This window comes from Leuresthes tenuis, unplaced genomic scaffold (genome assembly GCF_036924035.1).
Source record: "Leuresthes tenuis unplaced genomic scaffold, fLeuTen1.0.hap1 SCAF_22, whole genome shotgun sequence".
Taxonomy (NCBI): domain Eukaryota; kingdom Metazoa; phylum Chordata; class Actinopteri; order Atheriniformes; family Atherinopsidae; genus Leuresthes; species Leuresthes tenuis.
Genome location: NW_027325376.1, coordinates 976,180 through 991,851, shown reverse-complemented (window position 1 = coordinate 991,851; position 15,672 = coordinate 976,180). Strand labels below are relative to the sequence as shown.

At 46.7% G+C, this 15,672-nt stretch overlaps 2 protein-coding genes across 2 annotated transcripts; both read right to left on the bottom strand.

The window, feature by feature from the left end:
• Positions 1–1,724: 1,724 nt before the first annotated feature.
• LOC140281789 (asialoglycoprotein receptor 2-like) lies at positions 1,725–9,713 on the bottom strand. Its single transcript, XM_072376285.1, has 8 exons — positions 9,424–9,713; positions 9,248–9,349; positions 7,011–7,109; positions 5,797–5,859; positions 5,599–5,691; positions 5,365–5,519; positions 4,591–4,700; positions 1,725–1,984 (listed from the first exon to the last, which is right to left on the bottom strand). The coding sequence occupies exons 1-8, from the start codon at positions 9,512–9,514 to the stop codon at positions 1,828–1,830; spliced, it is 870 nt and encodes a 289-aa protein (XP_072232386.1). The 5' UTR covers positions 9,515–9,713; the 3' UTR covers positions 1,725–1,827.
• Positions 9,714–12,043: 2,330 nt separating this feature from the next.
• On the bottom strand, positions 12,044–15,298 carry LOC140281913 (cytochrome b5 domain-containing protein 1-like). Its single transcript, XM_072376424.1, has 4 exons — positions 15,111–15,298; positions 14,726–14,802; positions 12,510–12,728; positions 12,044–12,424 (listed from the first exon to the last, which is right to left on the bottom strand). The coding sequence occupies exons 1-4, from the start codon at positions 15,229–15,231 to the stop codon at positions 12,167–12,169; spliced, it is 675 nt and encodes a 224-aa protein (XP_072232525.1). The 5' UTR covers positions 15,232–15,298; the 3' UTR covers positions 12,044–12,166.
• Between the last annotated feature and the right edge of the window lie 374 nt (positions 15,299–15,672).

Below are 15,672 nucleotides of genomic sequence, written 5' to 3'. Positions count from 1 at the left end.
CACACGTTCTCTGACTCTTCACCTGTTCTCTGACTATTCACATGTTCTCTGACTCTTCACCTGTTCTCTGACTATTCACCTGTTTTCTGACTCTTCACCTGTTCTCTGACTCTTCACACGTTCTTTGACTCTTCACAGGTTCTCTGATTCTTCACCTGTTCTCTGACTCTTCACCTGTTCTCTGACTATTCACATGTTCTCTGACTCTTCACACGTTCTCTGACTCTTCACCTGTTCTCTGACTCTTCACACGTTCTCTGACTCTTCACACGTTCTCTGACTCTTCACCTGTTTTCTGACTCTTCACCTGTTTTCTGACTCTTCACCTATTCTCTGACTCTTCACAAGTTCTCTGACTCTTTACATGTTCTCTGACTCTTCACCTGTTCTCTGACTCTTCACAAGTTCTCTGACTTTTTACATGTTCTCTGACTCTTCACCTGTTCTCTGACTCTTCACATGTTCTCTGACTCTTCACCTATTCTCTGACTCTTCACATGTTCTCTGACTCTTCACATGTTCTCTGACTCTTTACATGTTCTCTGACTCTTCACATGTTCTCTGACTCTTCACGTGTTCTCTGACTCTTCCCGTGTTCTCTGACTCTTCCCGTTTCTCTGACTCTTCACACGTTATCTGACTCTTCACCTATTCTCTGACTCTTCCCCTGTCCTCTGACTCTTCTCCTGTCCTCTGACTCTTCCCGTGTTCTCTGACTCTTCCCGTGTTCTCTGACTCTTCACATGTTCTCTGACTCTTCACCTGTTCTCTGACTCTTCACAAGTTCTCTGACTCTTTACATGTTCTCTGAGTCTTCACACGTTCTCTGACTCTTCACCTGTTCTCTGACTCTTCACATGTTCTCTGACTCTTCACCTGTTCTCTGACTATTCACCTGTTTTCTGACTCTTCACCTGTTCTCTGACTCTTCCCCTGTCCTCTGACTCTTCTCCTGTCCTCTGACTCTTCCCGTGTTCTCTGACTCTTCCCGTGTTCTCTGACTCTTCACCTGTTATCTGACTCTTCACCTATTCTCTGACTCTTCACATGTTCTCTGACTCTTCACATGTTCTCTGACTCTTCACACGTTCTCTGACTCTTCACATGTTCTCTGACTCTTTACATGTTCTCTGACTCTTCACATGTTCTCTGACTCTTCACATGTTCTCTGACTCTTCACATGTTCTCTGACTCTTCACACGTTCTCTGACTCTTCACCTGTTCTCTGACTCTTTACATGTTCTCTGACTCTTCACACGTTCTCTGATTCTTCACATGTTCTCTGACTCTTCACCTGTTCTCTGACTCTTTACATGTTCTCTGACTCTTTACACGTTATGTGACTCTTCACCTGTTCTCTGACTCTTCACAAGTTCTCTGACTCTTTACATGTTCTCTGAGTCTTCACACGTTCTCTGACTCTTCACCTGTTCTCTGACTCTTCACAAGATCTCTGACTCTTTACATGTTCTCTGAGTCTTCACACGTTCTCTGACTCTTCACACGTTCTCTGACTCTTCACCTGTTCTCTGACTATTCACATGTTCTCTGACTATTCACATGTTCTCTGACTCTTCACACGTTCTCTGAGTCTTCACCTGTTCTCTGAGTCTTCACCTGTTCTCTGACTCTTCACCTGTTCTCTGACTCTTCATATGTACTCTTAATCTTTGGTTAACATTAACATGAACAAAGCTCACAGACACATTTTGTTGACATGGTGATTTTTGTAGTTTTATTGTCATCTGTTGTTTAAACTTTAACTGTTTTGGTTCCAGTCCACATCAGGAGAGCAGTTTGTGGGCGGAGCCCACGGCAGGTGTGTCTTTAGGTGTGCATGCTGTGTTTCTGACAGATGAAGCGCATCTTTATGTGGCAATGAAGGTCGTTGAGGCGTCCGTCACTGTGAAGATGAGCGCAGTCTTCACTGACAGAGCCTTGGTTATCGCCAGTCCAGTTGTCGGGCTGCCCGGGAACCCACCGCCTGGAAACCACGCCCACATTCATGGATTAAACATGTTAGAGTCCTGATCGTTACACAAAACACTGCAGCATTCAGGTGTGTGTTAACACGATGCCAAGGAGGAAAGACACCAGCAATGATCTCAGAGAAGCAGCTGCTGCTGCCCATCAGTCTGGGAAGGGTTATAAGGCCATTTCCAGACTATCTGGAGTCCATCATTCTACAGAGAGAAAGATTATTCACAAGTGGAAAACATTCAGGACAGCTGTCAATCTTCCCAGGAGTGGACGTCCCAGCAAGGTCACCCCAAGGTGAAGAAGCCCAGAGCTACATCTCAGACTCTACAGGCCTCAGTTAGCATGCTAAAGGTTAAAGGTCACCCCAAGGTGAAGAAGCCCAGAGCTACATCTCAGACTCTACAGGCCTCAGTTAGCATGTTAAAGGTTAAAGGTCACCCCAAGGTGAAGAAGCCCAGAGCTACATCTCAGACTCTCCAGGCCTCAGTTAGCATGTTAAAGGTTAAAGGTCACCCCAAGGTGAAAAAGCCCAGAGCTACATCTCAGACATCTGAGTCATCAGCAAAGACACCAGTAATGATCTCAGAGAAGCAGCTGCTGCTGCCCATCAGTCTGGGAAGGGTTATAAGGCCATTTCCAGACTATCTGGAGTCCATCGTTCTACAGAGAGAAAGATTATTCACAAGTGGAAAACATTCAGGACAGCTGTCAATCTTCCCAGGAGTGGACGTCCCAGCAAGTTCACCCCAAGGTGAAGAAGCCCAGAGCTACATCTCAGACTCTACAGGCCTCAGTTAGCATGCTAAAGGTTAAAGGTCACCCCAAGGTGAAGAAGCCCAGAGCTACATCTCAGACTCTACAGGCCTCAGTTAGCATGTTAAAGGTTAAAGGTCACCCCAAGGTGAAGAAGCCCAGAGCTACATCTCAGACTCTACAGGCCTCAGTTAGCATGTTAAAGGTTAAAGGTCACCCCAAGGTGAAAAAGCCCAGAGCTACATCTCAGACTCTACAGGCCTCAGTTAGCATGTTAAAGGTTAAAGGTCACCCCAAGGTGAAAAAGCCCAGAGCTACATCTCAGACTCTACAGGCCTCAGTTAGCATGTTAAAGGTTAAAGGTCACCCCAAAGTGAAAAAGCCCAGAGCTACATGTCAGCCTCTACAGGCCTCAGTTAGCATGTTAAAGGTTAAAGGTCACCCCAAAGTGAAAAAGCCCAGAGCTACATGTCAGCCTCTACAGGCCTCAGTTAGCATGTTAAAGGTTAAAGGTCACCCCAAGGTGAAAAAGCCCAGAGCTACATCTCAGACTCTACAGGCCTCAGTTAGCATGTTAAAGGTTAAAGGTCACCCCAAGGTGAAAAAGCCCAGAGCTACATCTCAGACTCTACAGGCCTCGGTTAGCATGTTAAAGGTTAAAGGTCACCCCAAGGTGAAGAAGCCCAGAGCTACATCTCAGACTCTACAGGCCTCAGTTAGCATGTTAAAGGTTAAAGGTCACCCCAAGGTGAAAAAGCCCAGAGCTACATCTCAGACTCTACAGGCCTCAGTTAGCATGTTAAAGGTTAAAGGTCACCCCAAGGTGAAAAAGCCCAGAGCTACATCTCAGACTCTACAGGCCTCAGTTAGCATGTTAAAGGTTAAAGTTCACCCCAAGGTGAAGAAGCCCAGAGCTACATCTCAGACTCTACAGGCCTCAGTTAGCATGTTAAAGGTTAAAGGTCATACATCTCAGACTCTACAGGCCTCAGTTAGCATGTTAAAGGTTAAAGGTCACCCCAAGGTGAAAAAGCCCAGAGCTACATCTCAGACTCTACAGGCCTCAGTTAGCATGTTAAAGGTTAAAGGTCACCCCAAGGTGAAAAAGCCCAGAGCTACATCTCAGACTCTACAGGCCTCAGTTAGCATGTTAAAGGTTAAAGGTCACCCCAAGGTGAAAAAGCCCAGAGCTACATCTCAGACTCTACAGGCCTCGGTTAGCATGTTAAAGGTTAAAGGTCACCCCAAGGTGAAAAAGCCCAGAGCTACATCTCAGACTCTACGGGCCTCGGTTAGCATGTTAAAGGTTAAAGGTCATACATCTCAGACTCTACGGGCCTCGGTTAGCATGTTAAAGGTTAAAGGTCATACATCTCAGACTCTACAGGCCTCAGTTAGCATGTTAAAGGTTAAAGGTCACCCCAAGGTGAAAAAGCCCAGAGCTACATCTCAGACTCTACGGGCCTCGGTTAGCATGTTAAAGGTTAAAGGTCATACATCTCAGACTCTACGGGCCTCGGTTAGCATGTTAAAGGTTAAAGGTCATACATCTCAGACTCTACGGGCCTCGGTTAGCATGTTAAAGGTTAAAGGTCATACATCTCAGACTCTACAGGCCTCAGTTAGCATGGATGGATTCACTGAGTTTTAACACCTGCTGAGGAGCAGATTTGTGTCCTTACACGTAAAACCTTAAAATTAAAGATATATCTATTCTTTCAGCGGCTCTTTGATGTTTATTTGTTCTTATTGAGGAAAAACTAAATGACTTCTCACAGCTGTAACAGCAACATGTCGTACTTTCATCACATCACAACGTGGGTGCAGATGGATCAGGATGTTTCCATGGTAACATACCTGCGCTCCATGGTGTACGGAGTCTGGTTCACCCACTCCCACTTCCCGGTCCTCCAATCAGAGAGACCGACCCAGTGAAACTCAGGAACTGAGTGCTGCGTCACAAACTCCTGCAGAGACAGGAAGACGTGTTACAGCAGCTGTGACCTTTGACCCGAAAAGGTGACACCTATCACCTAAACTAACCCTAACTGACCGGATCCCAAAAGAGACTTTAACATCCAGACAGACAGGCGGGCAGAGAGACAGACAGGCGGGTAGAGAGACAGACAGGCAGACGGGTAGAGAGACAGACAGACAGGCGGGCAGAGAGACAGACAGGCGGGTAGAGAGACAGGCGGGCAGAGAGACAGGCGGGCAGAGAGACAGACAGAAAGGCGGACAGACAGACAGGCGGGTAGAGAGACAGACAGGCAGGCAGACAGACAGACAGGCGGGCAGAGAGACAGGCGGACAGACAGACAGGCGTGTAGAGAGACAGATGGACAGACAGACAGGCGGGTAGAGAGACAGACAGGCAGGCAGACAGACAGACAGGCGGGCAGAGAGACAGGCGGGCAGAGAGACAGGCGTGTAGAGAGACAGATGGACAGGCAGACAGACGGACAGGCAGACAGGCGGGCAGAGAGACAGGCGGGCAGAGAGACAGGCGGACAGACAGACAGGCGGGTAGAGAGACAGGCGGGCAGAGAGACAGGCGGGCAGAGAGACAGACAGACAGGCGGATAGAGAGACAGACGGACAGGCAGGCAGACAGACAGGCAGGTGTCTCACCCACTCCTTATCAGTTTGCAGGATCACCAGGTCAGCATTCTGACTTTCACACCAGTTTCTGGACTCGTTCCAGGACAGAGACGACTGGCTGAAGCTGTAACAGTAGGAACCAAACAGGGTCCAGTCCACAGGACAGCAAGGGCCTGCTGCCGAGCCTGAGACACGCACACACACACACACAGTGTTAGCATGTGCATGTGCATGTGTGTGTGGACTCCCTGTGTCTGAGCGTACTGTTGTTAATGATGTGTTCGATGGAACATTTGAGGGCGGCGACGCTCCTGCTGAGAGAGTTCACCACTGCGAGCTGCTTCAGCGCCTCTGACACTGAAAACACACGTGCACACACACACGTGCACACACACACACACACACCACAGGTTGAAGCTGCTGTTCCAACACAAAGTGCTGTCGTTGTGCAGTCACACACACCTGAGGTCAGCTGGTCCTTGTTGTCTGCAGCCAGCTGCAGCCGCTGGACGTCTTTCACTGTTTCTGGAAAAGAGCATTTTAGCACCGTTAGCCACATTAGCTGCTAATGCACCACCAATCAATACTATCAATCAACCTTCAATCTGGCCCTAAAAGTTTGATGGATGCTCACTGTAAAACCAAAGAGCTTCATTCGTAACTTAAAGACACAACATGAATTTATTTCTTTGTGTAAGATATCTGACAATAAAATGATGATAAAGTGAAATGTTTAGAAAAACTATTGATAGAATTAAGCCAGCTTGATGCGGCCAACAGATCTGAACAGATGCATCTTTAAGTCCTCGTTCTTACCGTGTTTGTGCAAAAAGAGTGAATTTCCTCGTTAATAAAGCTGCAGTAAAGCTGGTTTAATTTCATCCACTTATTATACTTTAATCTTCAAGTATTTTAACTTTATTCTTGAGGTCATCTGGGTTTTATTTAGTCATTTCCTGTTTTATTTTGAAGGATAAACTCTCCTCTCCTGTCTGACTCGTCCCTGATCCCCTCCATGTTCTCTGCTCCCTCTGTCCTGTGTGTTCGGGTCCATCCTTTCCACAGTTTCCCTGATTCACAGCCATTTACTTCTTTCCTCCAACAGAGGGATCTTGATTTGTCAGTTCTTTGTACCACAGATTTAGTTTAGCTCTGCTAAGCTTTCATCTGTTATTGATAAAGTTTATTGTCTTTTTGTTTTCCTCCCAGAGTGGAGTGATTATTATTTGGATCATTTTTATAGCCTCACTTCTTCCTCTTTAGTTATGTTAGAGATATTTTTCATATTTATTTCTCTGTCTTGGATTTATAGTAGAAAATAAAGACTACTTTGTTATTCCCTGTCGGGTCGGGACAGTTCTCAAAGTTGTTCCTATATTTTAACCCTAGAACTTCCTCATAGTCTCCGCTCCATTTCCACTAAATGTTCCTCTGTGAGACGTTTCCTCTCTGAACTCCTCCAACACACCTGATTCAGATGAACTGGATTCTTAAGTTCTGCAGCAGCCTGCTGATGAGGCATCGATCTGAATCGTTGGAAACACCTGAAACCTGCAGGACAGCAACATCCCTGCTCTACGGGTTTAAACTTCCTGCCTGGAGCTGTTGGCCGTTAGTAGCATGCGTGTGAATGAAAGGAAGCATGTTCCTGAGGTGGAGGTGGAGGTGAGCGTTACCCTGAGCCTGCTGCAGAGAGGCGTTCAGCGACTGCACGACGTCGCTCAGGTCGGACACTCTCTGCTCTGCAGACCACAGACGGTTCGACAGCTTAACATCTGGCCACACAGAACAGAGATTACAGATTATTTTACTCATGGAGACCAAAGAGGTTTCATTTCAAATGACTCCTGAAACCATTCGGCTTCTGATTTCTGCTGTAAACAGCTGATTTTTTCACATAAAACAGACTCCTGTCGCATCCTGTTCCAAAGGGAGACGAAAGCTCCTGATCTGGAGGGAAATACTGTGCAGCGTCCAGGTCAGAAAGCATTCGGGTGATTTATTCTCTGACAGCTAGCTGCAATTAGCAATATAAGATGAAAACAACACTTTAAGCTGGAGACAGATGTAAGATAAGGCTTTATTTATTTTAACATGTTTAAATCAGTAATAATGATTAAATAACGTTTAAAACGGAGTAAGAAGAAGCTTAATCTTAATCAACCCTTCTCCACTAATATAACTAATAACTAATACTTCCTGTTTAAGCTATTTACACATTTACTCTCACAGTGTGCACAGCTTCATCCTGATGGCTTTATTTGCAATAATAATGATGGTGAAATTCTGTAAGTTTTTCCCCAAACCTCAGGACAGCGATTCAGAAACCAGTGACTTCGGAGTGATTTCTGATCCAGGATGTGTTTTATCACACCCACAGTCTACATGGAGCTGCACTTTAAAACGTCTTTTAATCCTCCTGAATCGCATCTTTTTATCTTTGCTCTGAGCAGCACGACGACTGATTTAATGAGTTCAAGTTCAACAGTTTTTATGTTGAATTTTGAGTTCAGTTAAACTTTCCAACCAGGAACTCTGGAGCTAACATCTGAATGTGAGCTCATCGATAGCGAGGGAGTGTTTTTTACTGGAGGACAGATGATCTGGTTTAAAACCTTTGAAAATAAACAAACGTTAAAGATTCGTCAGCTGTTTTTAACGGGTAGTTCTGACCTCGACGCTAGCTGCTGTTCCTAAACACCTTCGTTTGGATGCTGTGCTGCTGGAACGAATTCTGCTGGTACTTCCTGGGACATCCCTTGTGGTGCGTAACCATGGCAACGGCAATAGTTTGCATGTGAAAGCAGCTGATCAAGCTCCAAAAATAACGCTAAAACCCCAAATTTAAAAACAACCTGAAGAAGAGATGTAGGGCAGGAGTGAACCAGAGAAGAAGAAGGTTCATTTTAAACCCTTGCTCCTCGTGATGTGACATCACCGGCAGATAAAATGGATGAGGTCAGCGCTCTGACCCGGACGCCGTGCATTCTGCCTGTTTGTAGCAGATTTGTCTGCATCAGACTGAACCGTGAAGCTGTGCTGTCAGTACAGCGCCACGCCAGTTCATAGGGACGCCTCAGAGGTGCTGCAGTTCTCTTCCTGAACTGTGGGGGGCGCTGCTGAGGAGGTGGTGACTGAGTCAGGAAGTCCAAAACTCATCCACACAGTTAAAACCTCTCTGCTCCTCTTTCTGTTTTACCTTCAACCAGCCAGAACGACACGTTTTGAACACGACGTGCACGAGCATGACGATGGTGAATCTGAGCATCAGCTGTCTGCTTCTGTTCTGCTGCATGTGACATCATCACAACACGCCGTCACCTTCACGGTGACCATGAGAGTTCAGACACGCCTTTTTCAGCTGATTTATTGGTTTGTCCCTTAGTGTCCCCAAATTACTGGGAAACAAGAATCCAACTGTGTAAAAAAGTGTAAAAAAGTGTGTAAAAAAGTGTGTAAAAAGTGTAAAAAAGTGTGTAAAAAAGTGTAAAAAAAAGTGTAACAAAGTGTGTAAAAAAGTGTGTAAAAAAAGTGTGTAAAAAGTGTAAAAAAGTGTGTAAAAAAAGTGTAAAAAAGTGTGTAAAAAGTGTGTAAAAAGTGTGTAAAAAAGTGTGTAAAAAGTGTGTAACAAAGTGTGTAAAAAAGTGTGTAACAAAGTGTGTAAAAAAGTGTGTAAAAAAGGGTGTAACGAATGTGATTCATGGGGACCTGAAGTTGAACACAGTCAGTGTTTTTGGGACCTTTTGTCTTACGAGGACCTGATGGCCGAATAATTCATGTTGTGTAAAAGTGCATGTGTGTGTGTGTGTGTGTGTCTGTGCACGTGTGTGTGTGTGCATGTGTGTGTGCACGTGTCCGTGCATGTGTGTGTGTGTGCGTGTGTCCGTGCACGTGTGTGTGTGTGTGTTCTCACTGGTGGCTCCCAGCACTATGAACAGGACCAGGAGGGCTGCAGCCATCAGAGCAGGAAGCTTCCAGCGTCTGAAGCTGGATCCACCTGGGGGGGGGGCAGGTTCTGACAGACAGACGGACCGTTAGTTCATCACAGCTGGGACAAATCAGCTGCACGACGTGCTCCCCCACACAGACCTTTGATCCAGAAGGCGTTGCCATCGATTTCGTTCTCATAACGGTAGTCTGACTCCATGTGTGTGAGCTGAGCTTCAGCAGCGATTATCATGGGAATGAGAGACCGAAATAAACTCCCTCAGAGATGTTTGATTAAAAGCTGCAGGCATGAATCCAGGAAGATGTTAGAACGCCTGTCTTCTTGTTTTCTGCTCCTTCTGAGACCCACAGCTGACACCAACACCTACTTACTGCTTCTTTACTGAGTCAAACACAAAGATGCTGATAGAGGCTGCAAAGTTCACCTGTCAGGTGGTGTCTGTGAGCCACAGTAATGGTTCATTAAGAAGAACTTTACTCATACAAGCATCGCATAAATAACTCTTTAACTGGATTCATGCAGATTCTTTAAAACAATCAGAAACTGTTAAAGAGTAACCTGAACCCTGACTTTAAACAGACACAAACCAAGTTGCTTCTCACCTTCTTTCAGTCTCTTCAGGAACAATCAGAGTATTTTCTGTGAAAAGGCAGAAATGATTCCTTCAGCTTCACGTTTCCTCCCATCAAACTGTGTGAAAATGTCCACTCATCACTTCATAAATGTGCCTGTTCAACATTTCATGATGTTTCTCAAATGGTCACAGCTTCCCTTTTCCTCCGAGTAGGGAAGCGATCCTCAGTGATCGCTTCCCCAAACACTGCGAATATACGCCGGGGGTCACAGCAACGCTCCAAGAAAACAAGCCTCACGTGCACATGACCTTCAAACAGCAAGTAACATGAAAACACTGCCATAGTTCAGACATAATAGGGTTTAATGGAGCAGAAAACTACACTAAATTAAACATTAAAAGATGAAAACACAAAGAAATCAATGTGAGAACTTCCTAAAGACATGAACCTCAACATTATTGAAGCAGTGTGGGATCATCTGACAGAGAACGGAACAAAAGGCAGCCCACATCCAAAGAAGAGCTTTGGGATGTCCTTCAAGAAGCCTGGAGAACTATTCCTGAAGACTCCTTAAAGAAATGACAGAAAGCTTGTCTCAGAGGGTTCAGGCTGTGTTGGAGAATAAAGGAGCTCAGACCAGAGATTCACTTTAAAGCTGCTGAGAACTGAGAAAAACTCTGTTTCTGCCTCAGATTCTGGGTTTATGTTCATGTTTATGTTTATATTTATATTTATGACATGCTTTGTGCCAGTGATTCCATTCATTCACCGCCATATATCCAAGGATAATTACCCTCAGATAAGGAGCAGAACCCAACTGTAGCTTCAGTTAATTCCATCATATAAACCCTCTGACTGTTAGCTTCTTGCAGTGTTGTCGAAAACATTCGAGACGACAAATATCAGGAAATACTGATGTTAGGCAGATATTTCTGTGAATCCCTGTTTATATCGAACATATTCTATTACTGTCAAGGAAAAAAGCCAAATATTTCTGAATTCTGGCCGTTACAAGTCAGGATAGCTGCATGAAATAGTGAAATAGATCGATTGATCAGTTACTTCAGCTTTAGTTTAGATGAAAATTTAGATTAAAGAACCTGCTGAGTTTATACAGCGCCACCTATGGTACCGGGGTATGACCTGCTTCAACAGGAAGTGGCTCTATTAGCGATAGCTGAAATGGGGACAGCGCCACCTATGGTACCGGGGTATGACCTGCTTCAACAGGAAGTGGCTCTATTAGCGATAGCTGAAATGGGGACAGCGCCACCTATGGTACCGGGGTATGACCTGCTTTGTGCCAGAGATTCCATTCATTCACCGCCATATATCCAAGGATAATTACCCTCAGATAAGGACCCAACTGTAGCTCCAGTTAATCTCAGCATGGAGACCCTCTGAGTGAATCTCTGCAGCTGTTTCCTGTTTTACTGGATAATAAATGATGTGTCACATTCATCTCCAGCCAGTTGCTGCTCAAAGCCTTCAAAATGCAGATGTTTGTGGTCGAATCCTGACTTTAAACCAACTTTCAGCTCCAGAGAAAGTAGCCACAGAAACTTCTTCCTCAGTAAAAACACAACTTTCACTTTGCAGAGTTTTTAATGACAGAATCTGGAACTTTAACTTAGTTTAAAACACCGTCTGGAACCAAAGTGTAAAACTGACCCAGTTGTTGTTTTCCTTTCATGCACTGACTCAGATTCAGGCTCAAAGGTGCACAAAACAGCTGGAGACGCTTTGTGGTTACCCTCCAGAACCGCTTTCCTCTGATAGTGTGAAAGAGGAAGGAGCTGAAGGGCCCACAGCTCGGCTGAGTTTCAAACTGACTGATTAAAGATGATGAGGAGGAGGAGCTTCTCATCTGACTGATTAAAGATGATGAGGAGGAGGAGCTTCTCATCTGACTGATTAAAGATGATGAGGAGGAGGAGCTTCTCATCTGACTGATTAAAGATGATGAGGAGGAGGAGCTTCTCATCTGACTGATTAAAGATGATGAGGAGGAGGAGCTTCTCATCTGACTGATTAAAGATGATGAGGAGGAGGAGCTTCTCATCTGACTGATTAAAGATGATGAGGAGGAGGAGCTTCTCATCTGACTGATTAAAGATGATGAGGAGGAGGAGCTTCTCATCTGACTGATTAAAGATGATGAGGAGGAGGAGCTTCTCATCTGACTGATTAAAGATGATGAGGAGGAGGAGCTTCTCATCTGACTGATTAAAGATGATGAGGAGGAGGAGCTTCTCATCCAGCAGAGCTCACAAATCAGTCAGGTGTGAGCATTTATTCTGCTGCCTCCTTAGCGTGGACAGAGGGCGGGGTCCCCGCCTCCCTCGGTGAGGTCGTCGGTGAAGTGGAGGAGGATGGCGGGGAGGAAGAGGTCCCGGTCGAGTCGCAGCTGCTCGAGCTCGCTGTCGTCGTCTGAGACGCCGTTCTCGCTCAGCGTCTTCTTCATGTCCAGGATGGCGCCGCGGTGCTTCCAGGTGTAGCTGCGGGCGTGAGAGTTGTGAGGCAGGTAACGCTGCAGGATCTCCTCCAGAGAGTCCTCCGCGCACACCTGAGGAAACCAGGACCGCGTTAACACTTTTTATGCCACTGCTGTCATCCTGCTACCCAGAATGCACCTGGGCTGAAGCACTCACCTGCAGCAGCTGCTCCTGTGATGTCAGCGTGTTGATGACTCGTATCCACCTGGTCTTAGCAGACAGCAGCCCCACCTCGTAGCGCCGGTCCTTCCACCACGGCTCGCCAATGTCGCTGTCCCAGTCAGAGCGAGGGCCGGCGGGCGCAACGTGCACGAAGCGACCCCTGGGCGTGTAATACCTGACACAGCTGGTCAGAGGATCCACGTACTTCAGGACCTGAGGACGGGGGGATTTAGATTCATGGTTAAACTCCTCACTCTGGCAGCAGGGCCTGGAAAGGCTACATGTGCAGTTTGAACTTTGAACCTGGTCACGACTGGAAGCAGGAAACGAACGTGGAGTAAAAAGCTTTATTTAAAAGGACGTGACGAACATCATCTGCTCCTCAGCAGGTGATGAAACTCCAACAACACCACAAAACACACCGAGTCATTATTTATGGAACAAAAACTGAGACAAAACACAGAAGCAGGGAGGGAAAAACAGTGAACCCTCACTCTACAGGCCTCGGTTAGCATGTGAAAGGTTAAAGTTCACCCCAAGGTGAAAAAGAGCTACATCTCAGACTCTACAGGCCTCGGTTAGCATGTGAAAGGTTAAAGGTCACCCCAAGGTGAAAAAGAGCTACATCTCAGACTCTACGGGCCTCAGTTAGCATGCTAAAGGTTAAAGTTCACCCCAAGGTGAAAAAGCCCAGAGCTACATCTCAGACTCTACGGGCCTCGGTTAGCATGTTAAAGGTTAAAGTTCACCCCAAGGTGAAAAAGCCCAGAGCTACATCTCAGACTCTACGGGCCTCGGTTAGCATGCTAAAGGTTAAAGGTCACCCCAAGGCGAAAAAGAGCTACATCTCAGACTCTACGGGCCTCGGTTAGCATGTTAAAGGTTAAAGTTCACCCCAAGGTGAAAAAGAGCTACATCTCAGACTCTACGGGCCTCGGTTAGCATGCTAAAGGTTAAAGTTCACCCCAAGGTGAAAAAGAGCTACATCTCAGACTCTACGGGCCTCGGTTAGCATGCTAAAGGTTAAAGTTCACCCCAAGGTGAAGAAGCCCAGAGCTACATCTCAGACTCTACAGGCCTCAGTTAGCATGTTAAAGGTTAAAGGTCACCCCAAGGTGAAAAAGCCCAGAGCTACATCTCAGACTCTACGGGCCTCGGTTAGCATGTTAAAGGTTAAAGTTCACCCCAAGGTGAAAAAGAGCTACATCTCAGACTCTACGGGCCTCGGTTAGCATGCTAAAGGTTAAAGTTCACCCCAAGGTGAAAAAGAGCTACATCTCAGACTCTACGGGCCTCGGTTAGCATGCTAAAGGTTAAAGGTCACCCCAAGGTGAAAAAGAGCTACATCTCAGACTCTACAGGCCTCGGTTAGCATGTTAAAGGTTAAAGTTCACCCCAAGGTGAAAAAGCCCAGAGCTACATCTCAGACTCTACGGGCCTCAGTTAGCATGCTAAAGGTTAAAGTTCACCCCAAGGTGAAAAAGAGCTACATCTCAGACTCTACGGGCCTCGGTTAGCATGTTAAAGGTTAAAGGTCATGACAGCACAGTTAGAAAAAGACTGAACAAGGATGGCTTGTTTGGAAGGGCTGCAGGAGAAAGCCTCTTCTCTCTAAAAAGAACATGGCAGCACAGCTTAGGTTTGCAAAGCTGCATCTGAACAAAGCTCAAGACTTCTGGAAAAAGTCCTTTGGACAGACCAGAGCAAAGTGGAGATGTTTGGTCCTAATGCACAGCAGCACGTTTGGAGGAAACCAAACACAGCATATCAGCACAAACACCTCATACCAGCTGTCAAGCACGGTGGTGGAGGGCTGATGATCTGGGCTGGTTCTGCAGCCACAGAACCTGGGCACCAGCTGATGATCTGGGCTGGTTCTGCAGCCACAGGACCTGGGCACCAGCTGATGATCTGGGCTGGTTCTGCAGCCACAGGACCTGGGCACCAGCTGGTGATCTGGGCTGGTTCTGCAGCCACAGGACCTGGGCACCAGCTGGTGATCTGGGCTGGTTCTGCAGCCACAGGACCTGGGCACCAGCTGATGATCTGGGCTGGTTCTGCAGCCACAGGACCTGGGCACCTTGCATGTAAACTGAGGACAGTGTGGCAGGGTGGTGGAGGGCTGATGGTGTTCTGGTTGGACTGATGTAAATGCTTAGGTGCATTCTGTCTGCCATGAAATTAATTTCCGGGGAACTTTAAACACTCACATCTTTGGTTTTGGGGTCAAACCAGCCGCTGATGTCCTTTCCTGCACACTCCATGATGGGCAGCAGCAGAGCGTCACCTGCAGACACACACATGATGTCAGGCTCCAACAGAGCTGCTGTCTGCGCCCCGAACAGCAGAGCATTCCCACACCCAGAGGAGTGGGGGGAAACAGAAGCTGTGGGTGATTTACTAAATGAACACATCCTGTTCTTTAGCCATATTCCACCTCAAACTCCAGGTACTCACACAGAAAGCGCTCAAACATGAAAACAGTCGGCAGTTTACCTGTGAAACCCCCCCCCCCCCCCCCACACACACACCAGCTCATGTTTGACCTGATGCACACAGTCACACCCCCACAGTCCGTAAATGAACCGCGTTCACCTTCGTAGCGGCTCATCAGCGGGCTCAGGTCGCACACTTTACCCAGAAACGACACCCAGAAGTCGGCCGCGGTGTTGTGCGCCGCCACCTCGGAGGGGGTGAAGTACCGAGGTCGCTGCATCTCCTGGAGACAGAAAACACACTGAATCACGCAGGTGGGTCGGGTTTCTGCAGTTACAAAGCATCCAAAGTGCATCCAAAGTGCTCCGCGTTGTTACGTTGCTACGGCAACAAGGGCGGCTGACTTCCTGGTTCCCTGAACACGCGCGTGGCTGTAAACTGCGGGAGATTAACGTATCCATGAATAACTTCCCATGTCTCTGTTCAAGATTAATAATCTGGAGGGGGGGTATTTGGATATAAACCTGAACATAAACCCAGAATCTGAGGCAGAAACAGAGTTTTTCTCAGTTCTCAGCAGCTTTAAAGTGAATCTCTGGTCTGAGCTCCTTTATTCTCCAACACAGCCTGAACCCTCTGAGACAAGCTTTCTGTCATTTCTTTAAGGAGTCTTCAGGAATAGTTCTCCAGGCTTCTTGAAGGACATCCCAAAGCTCTTCTT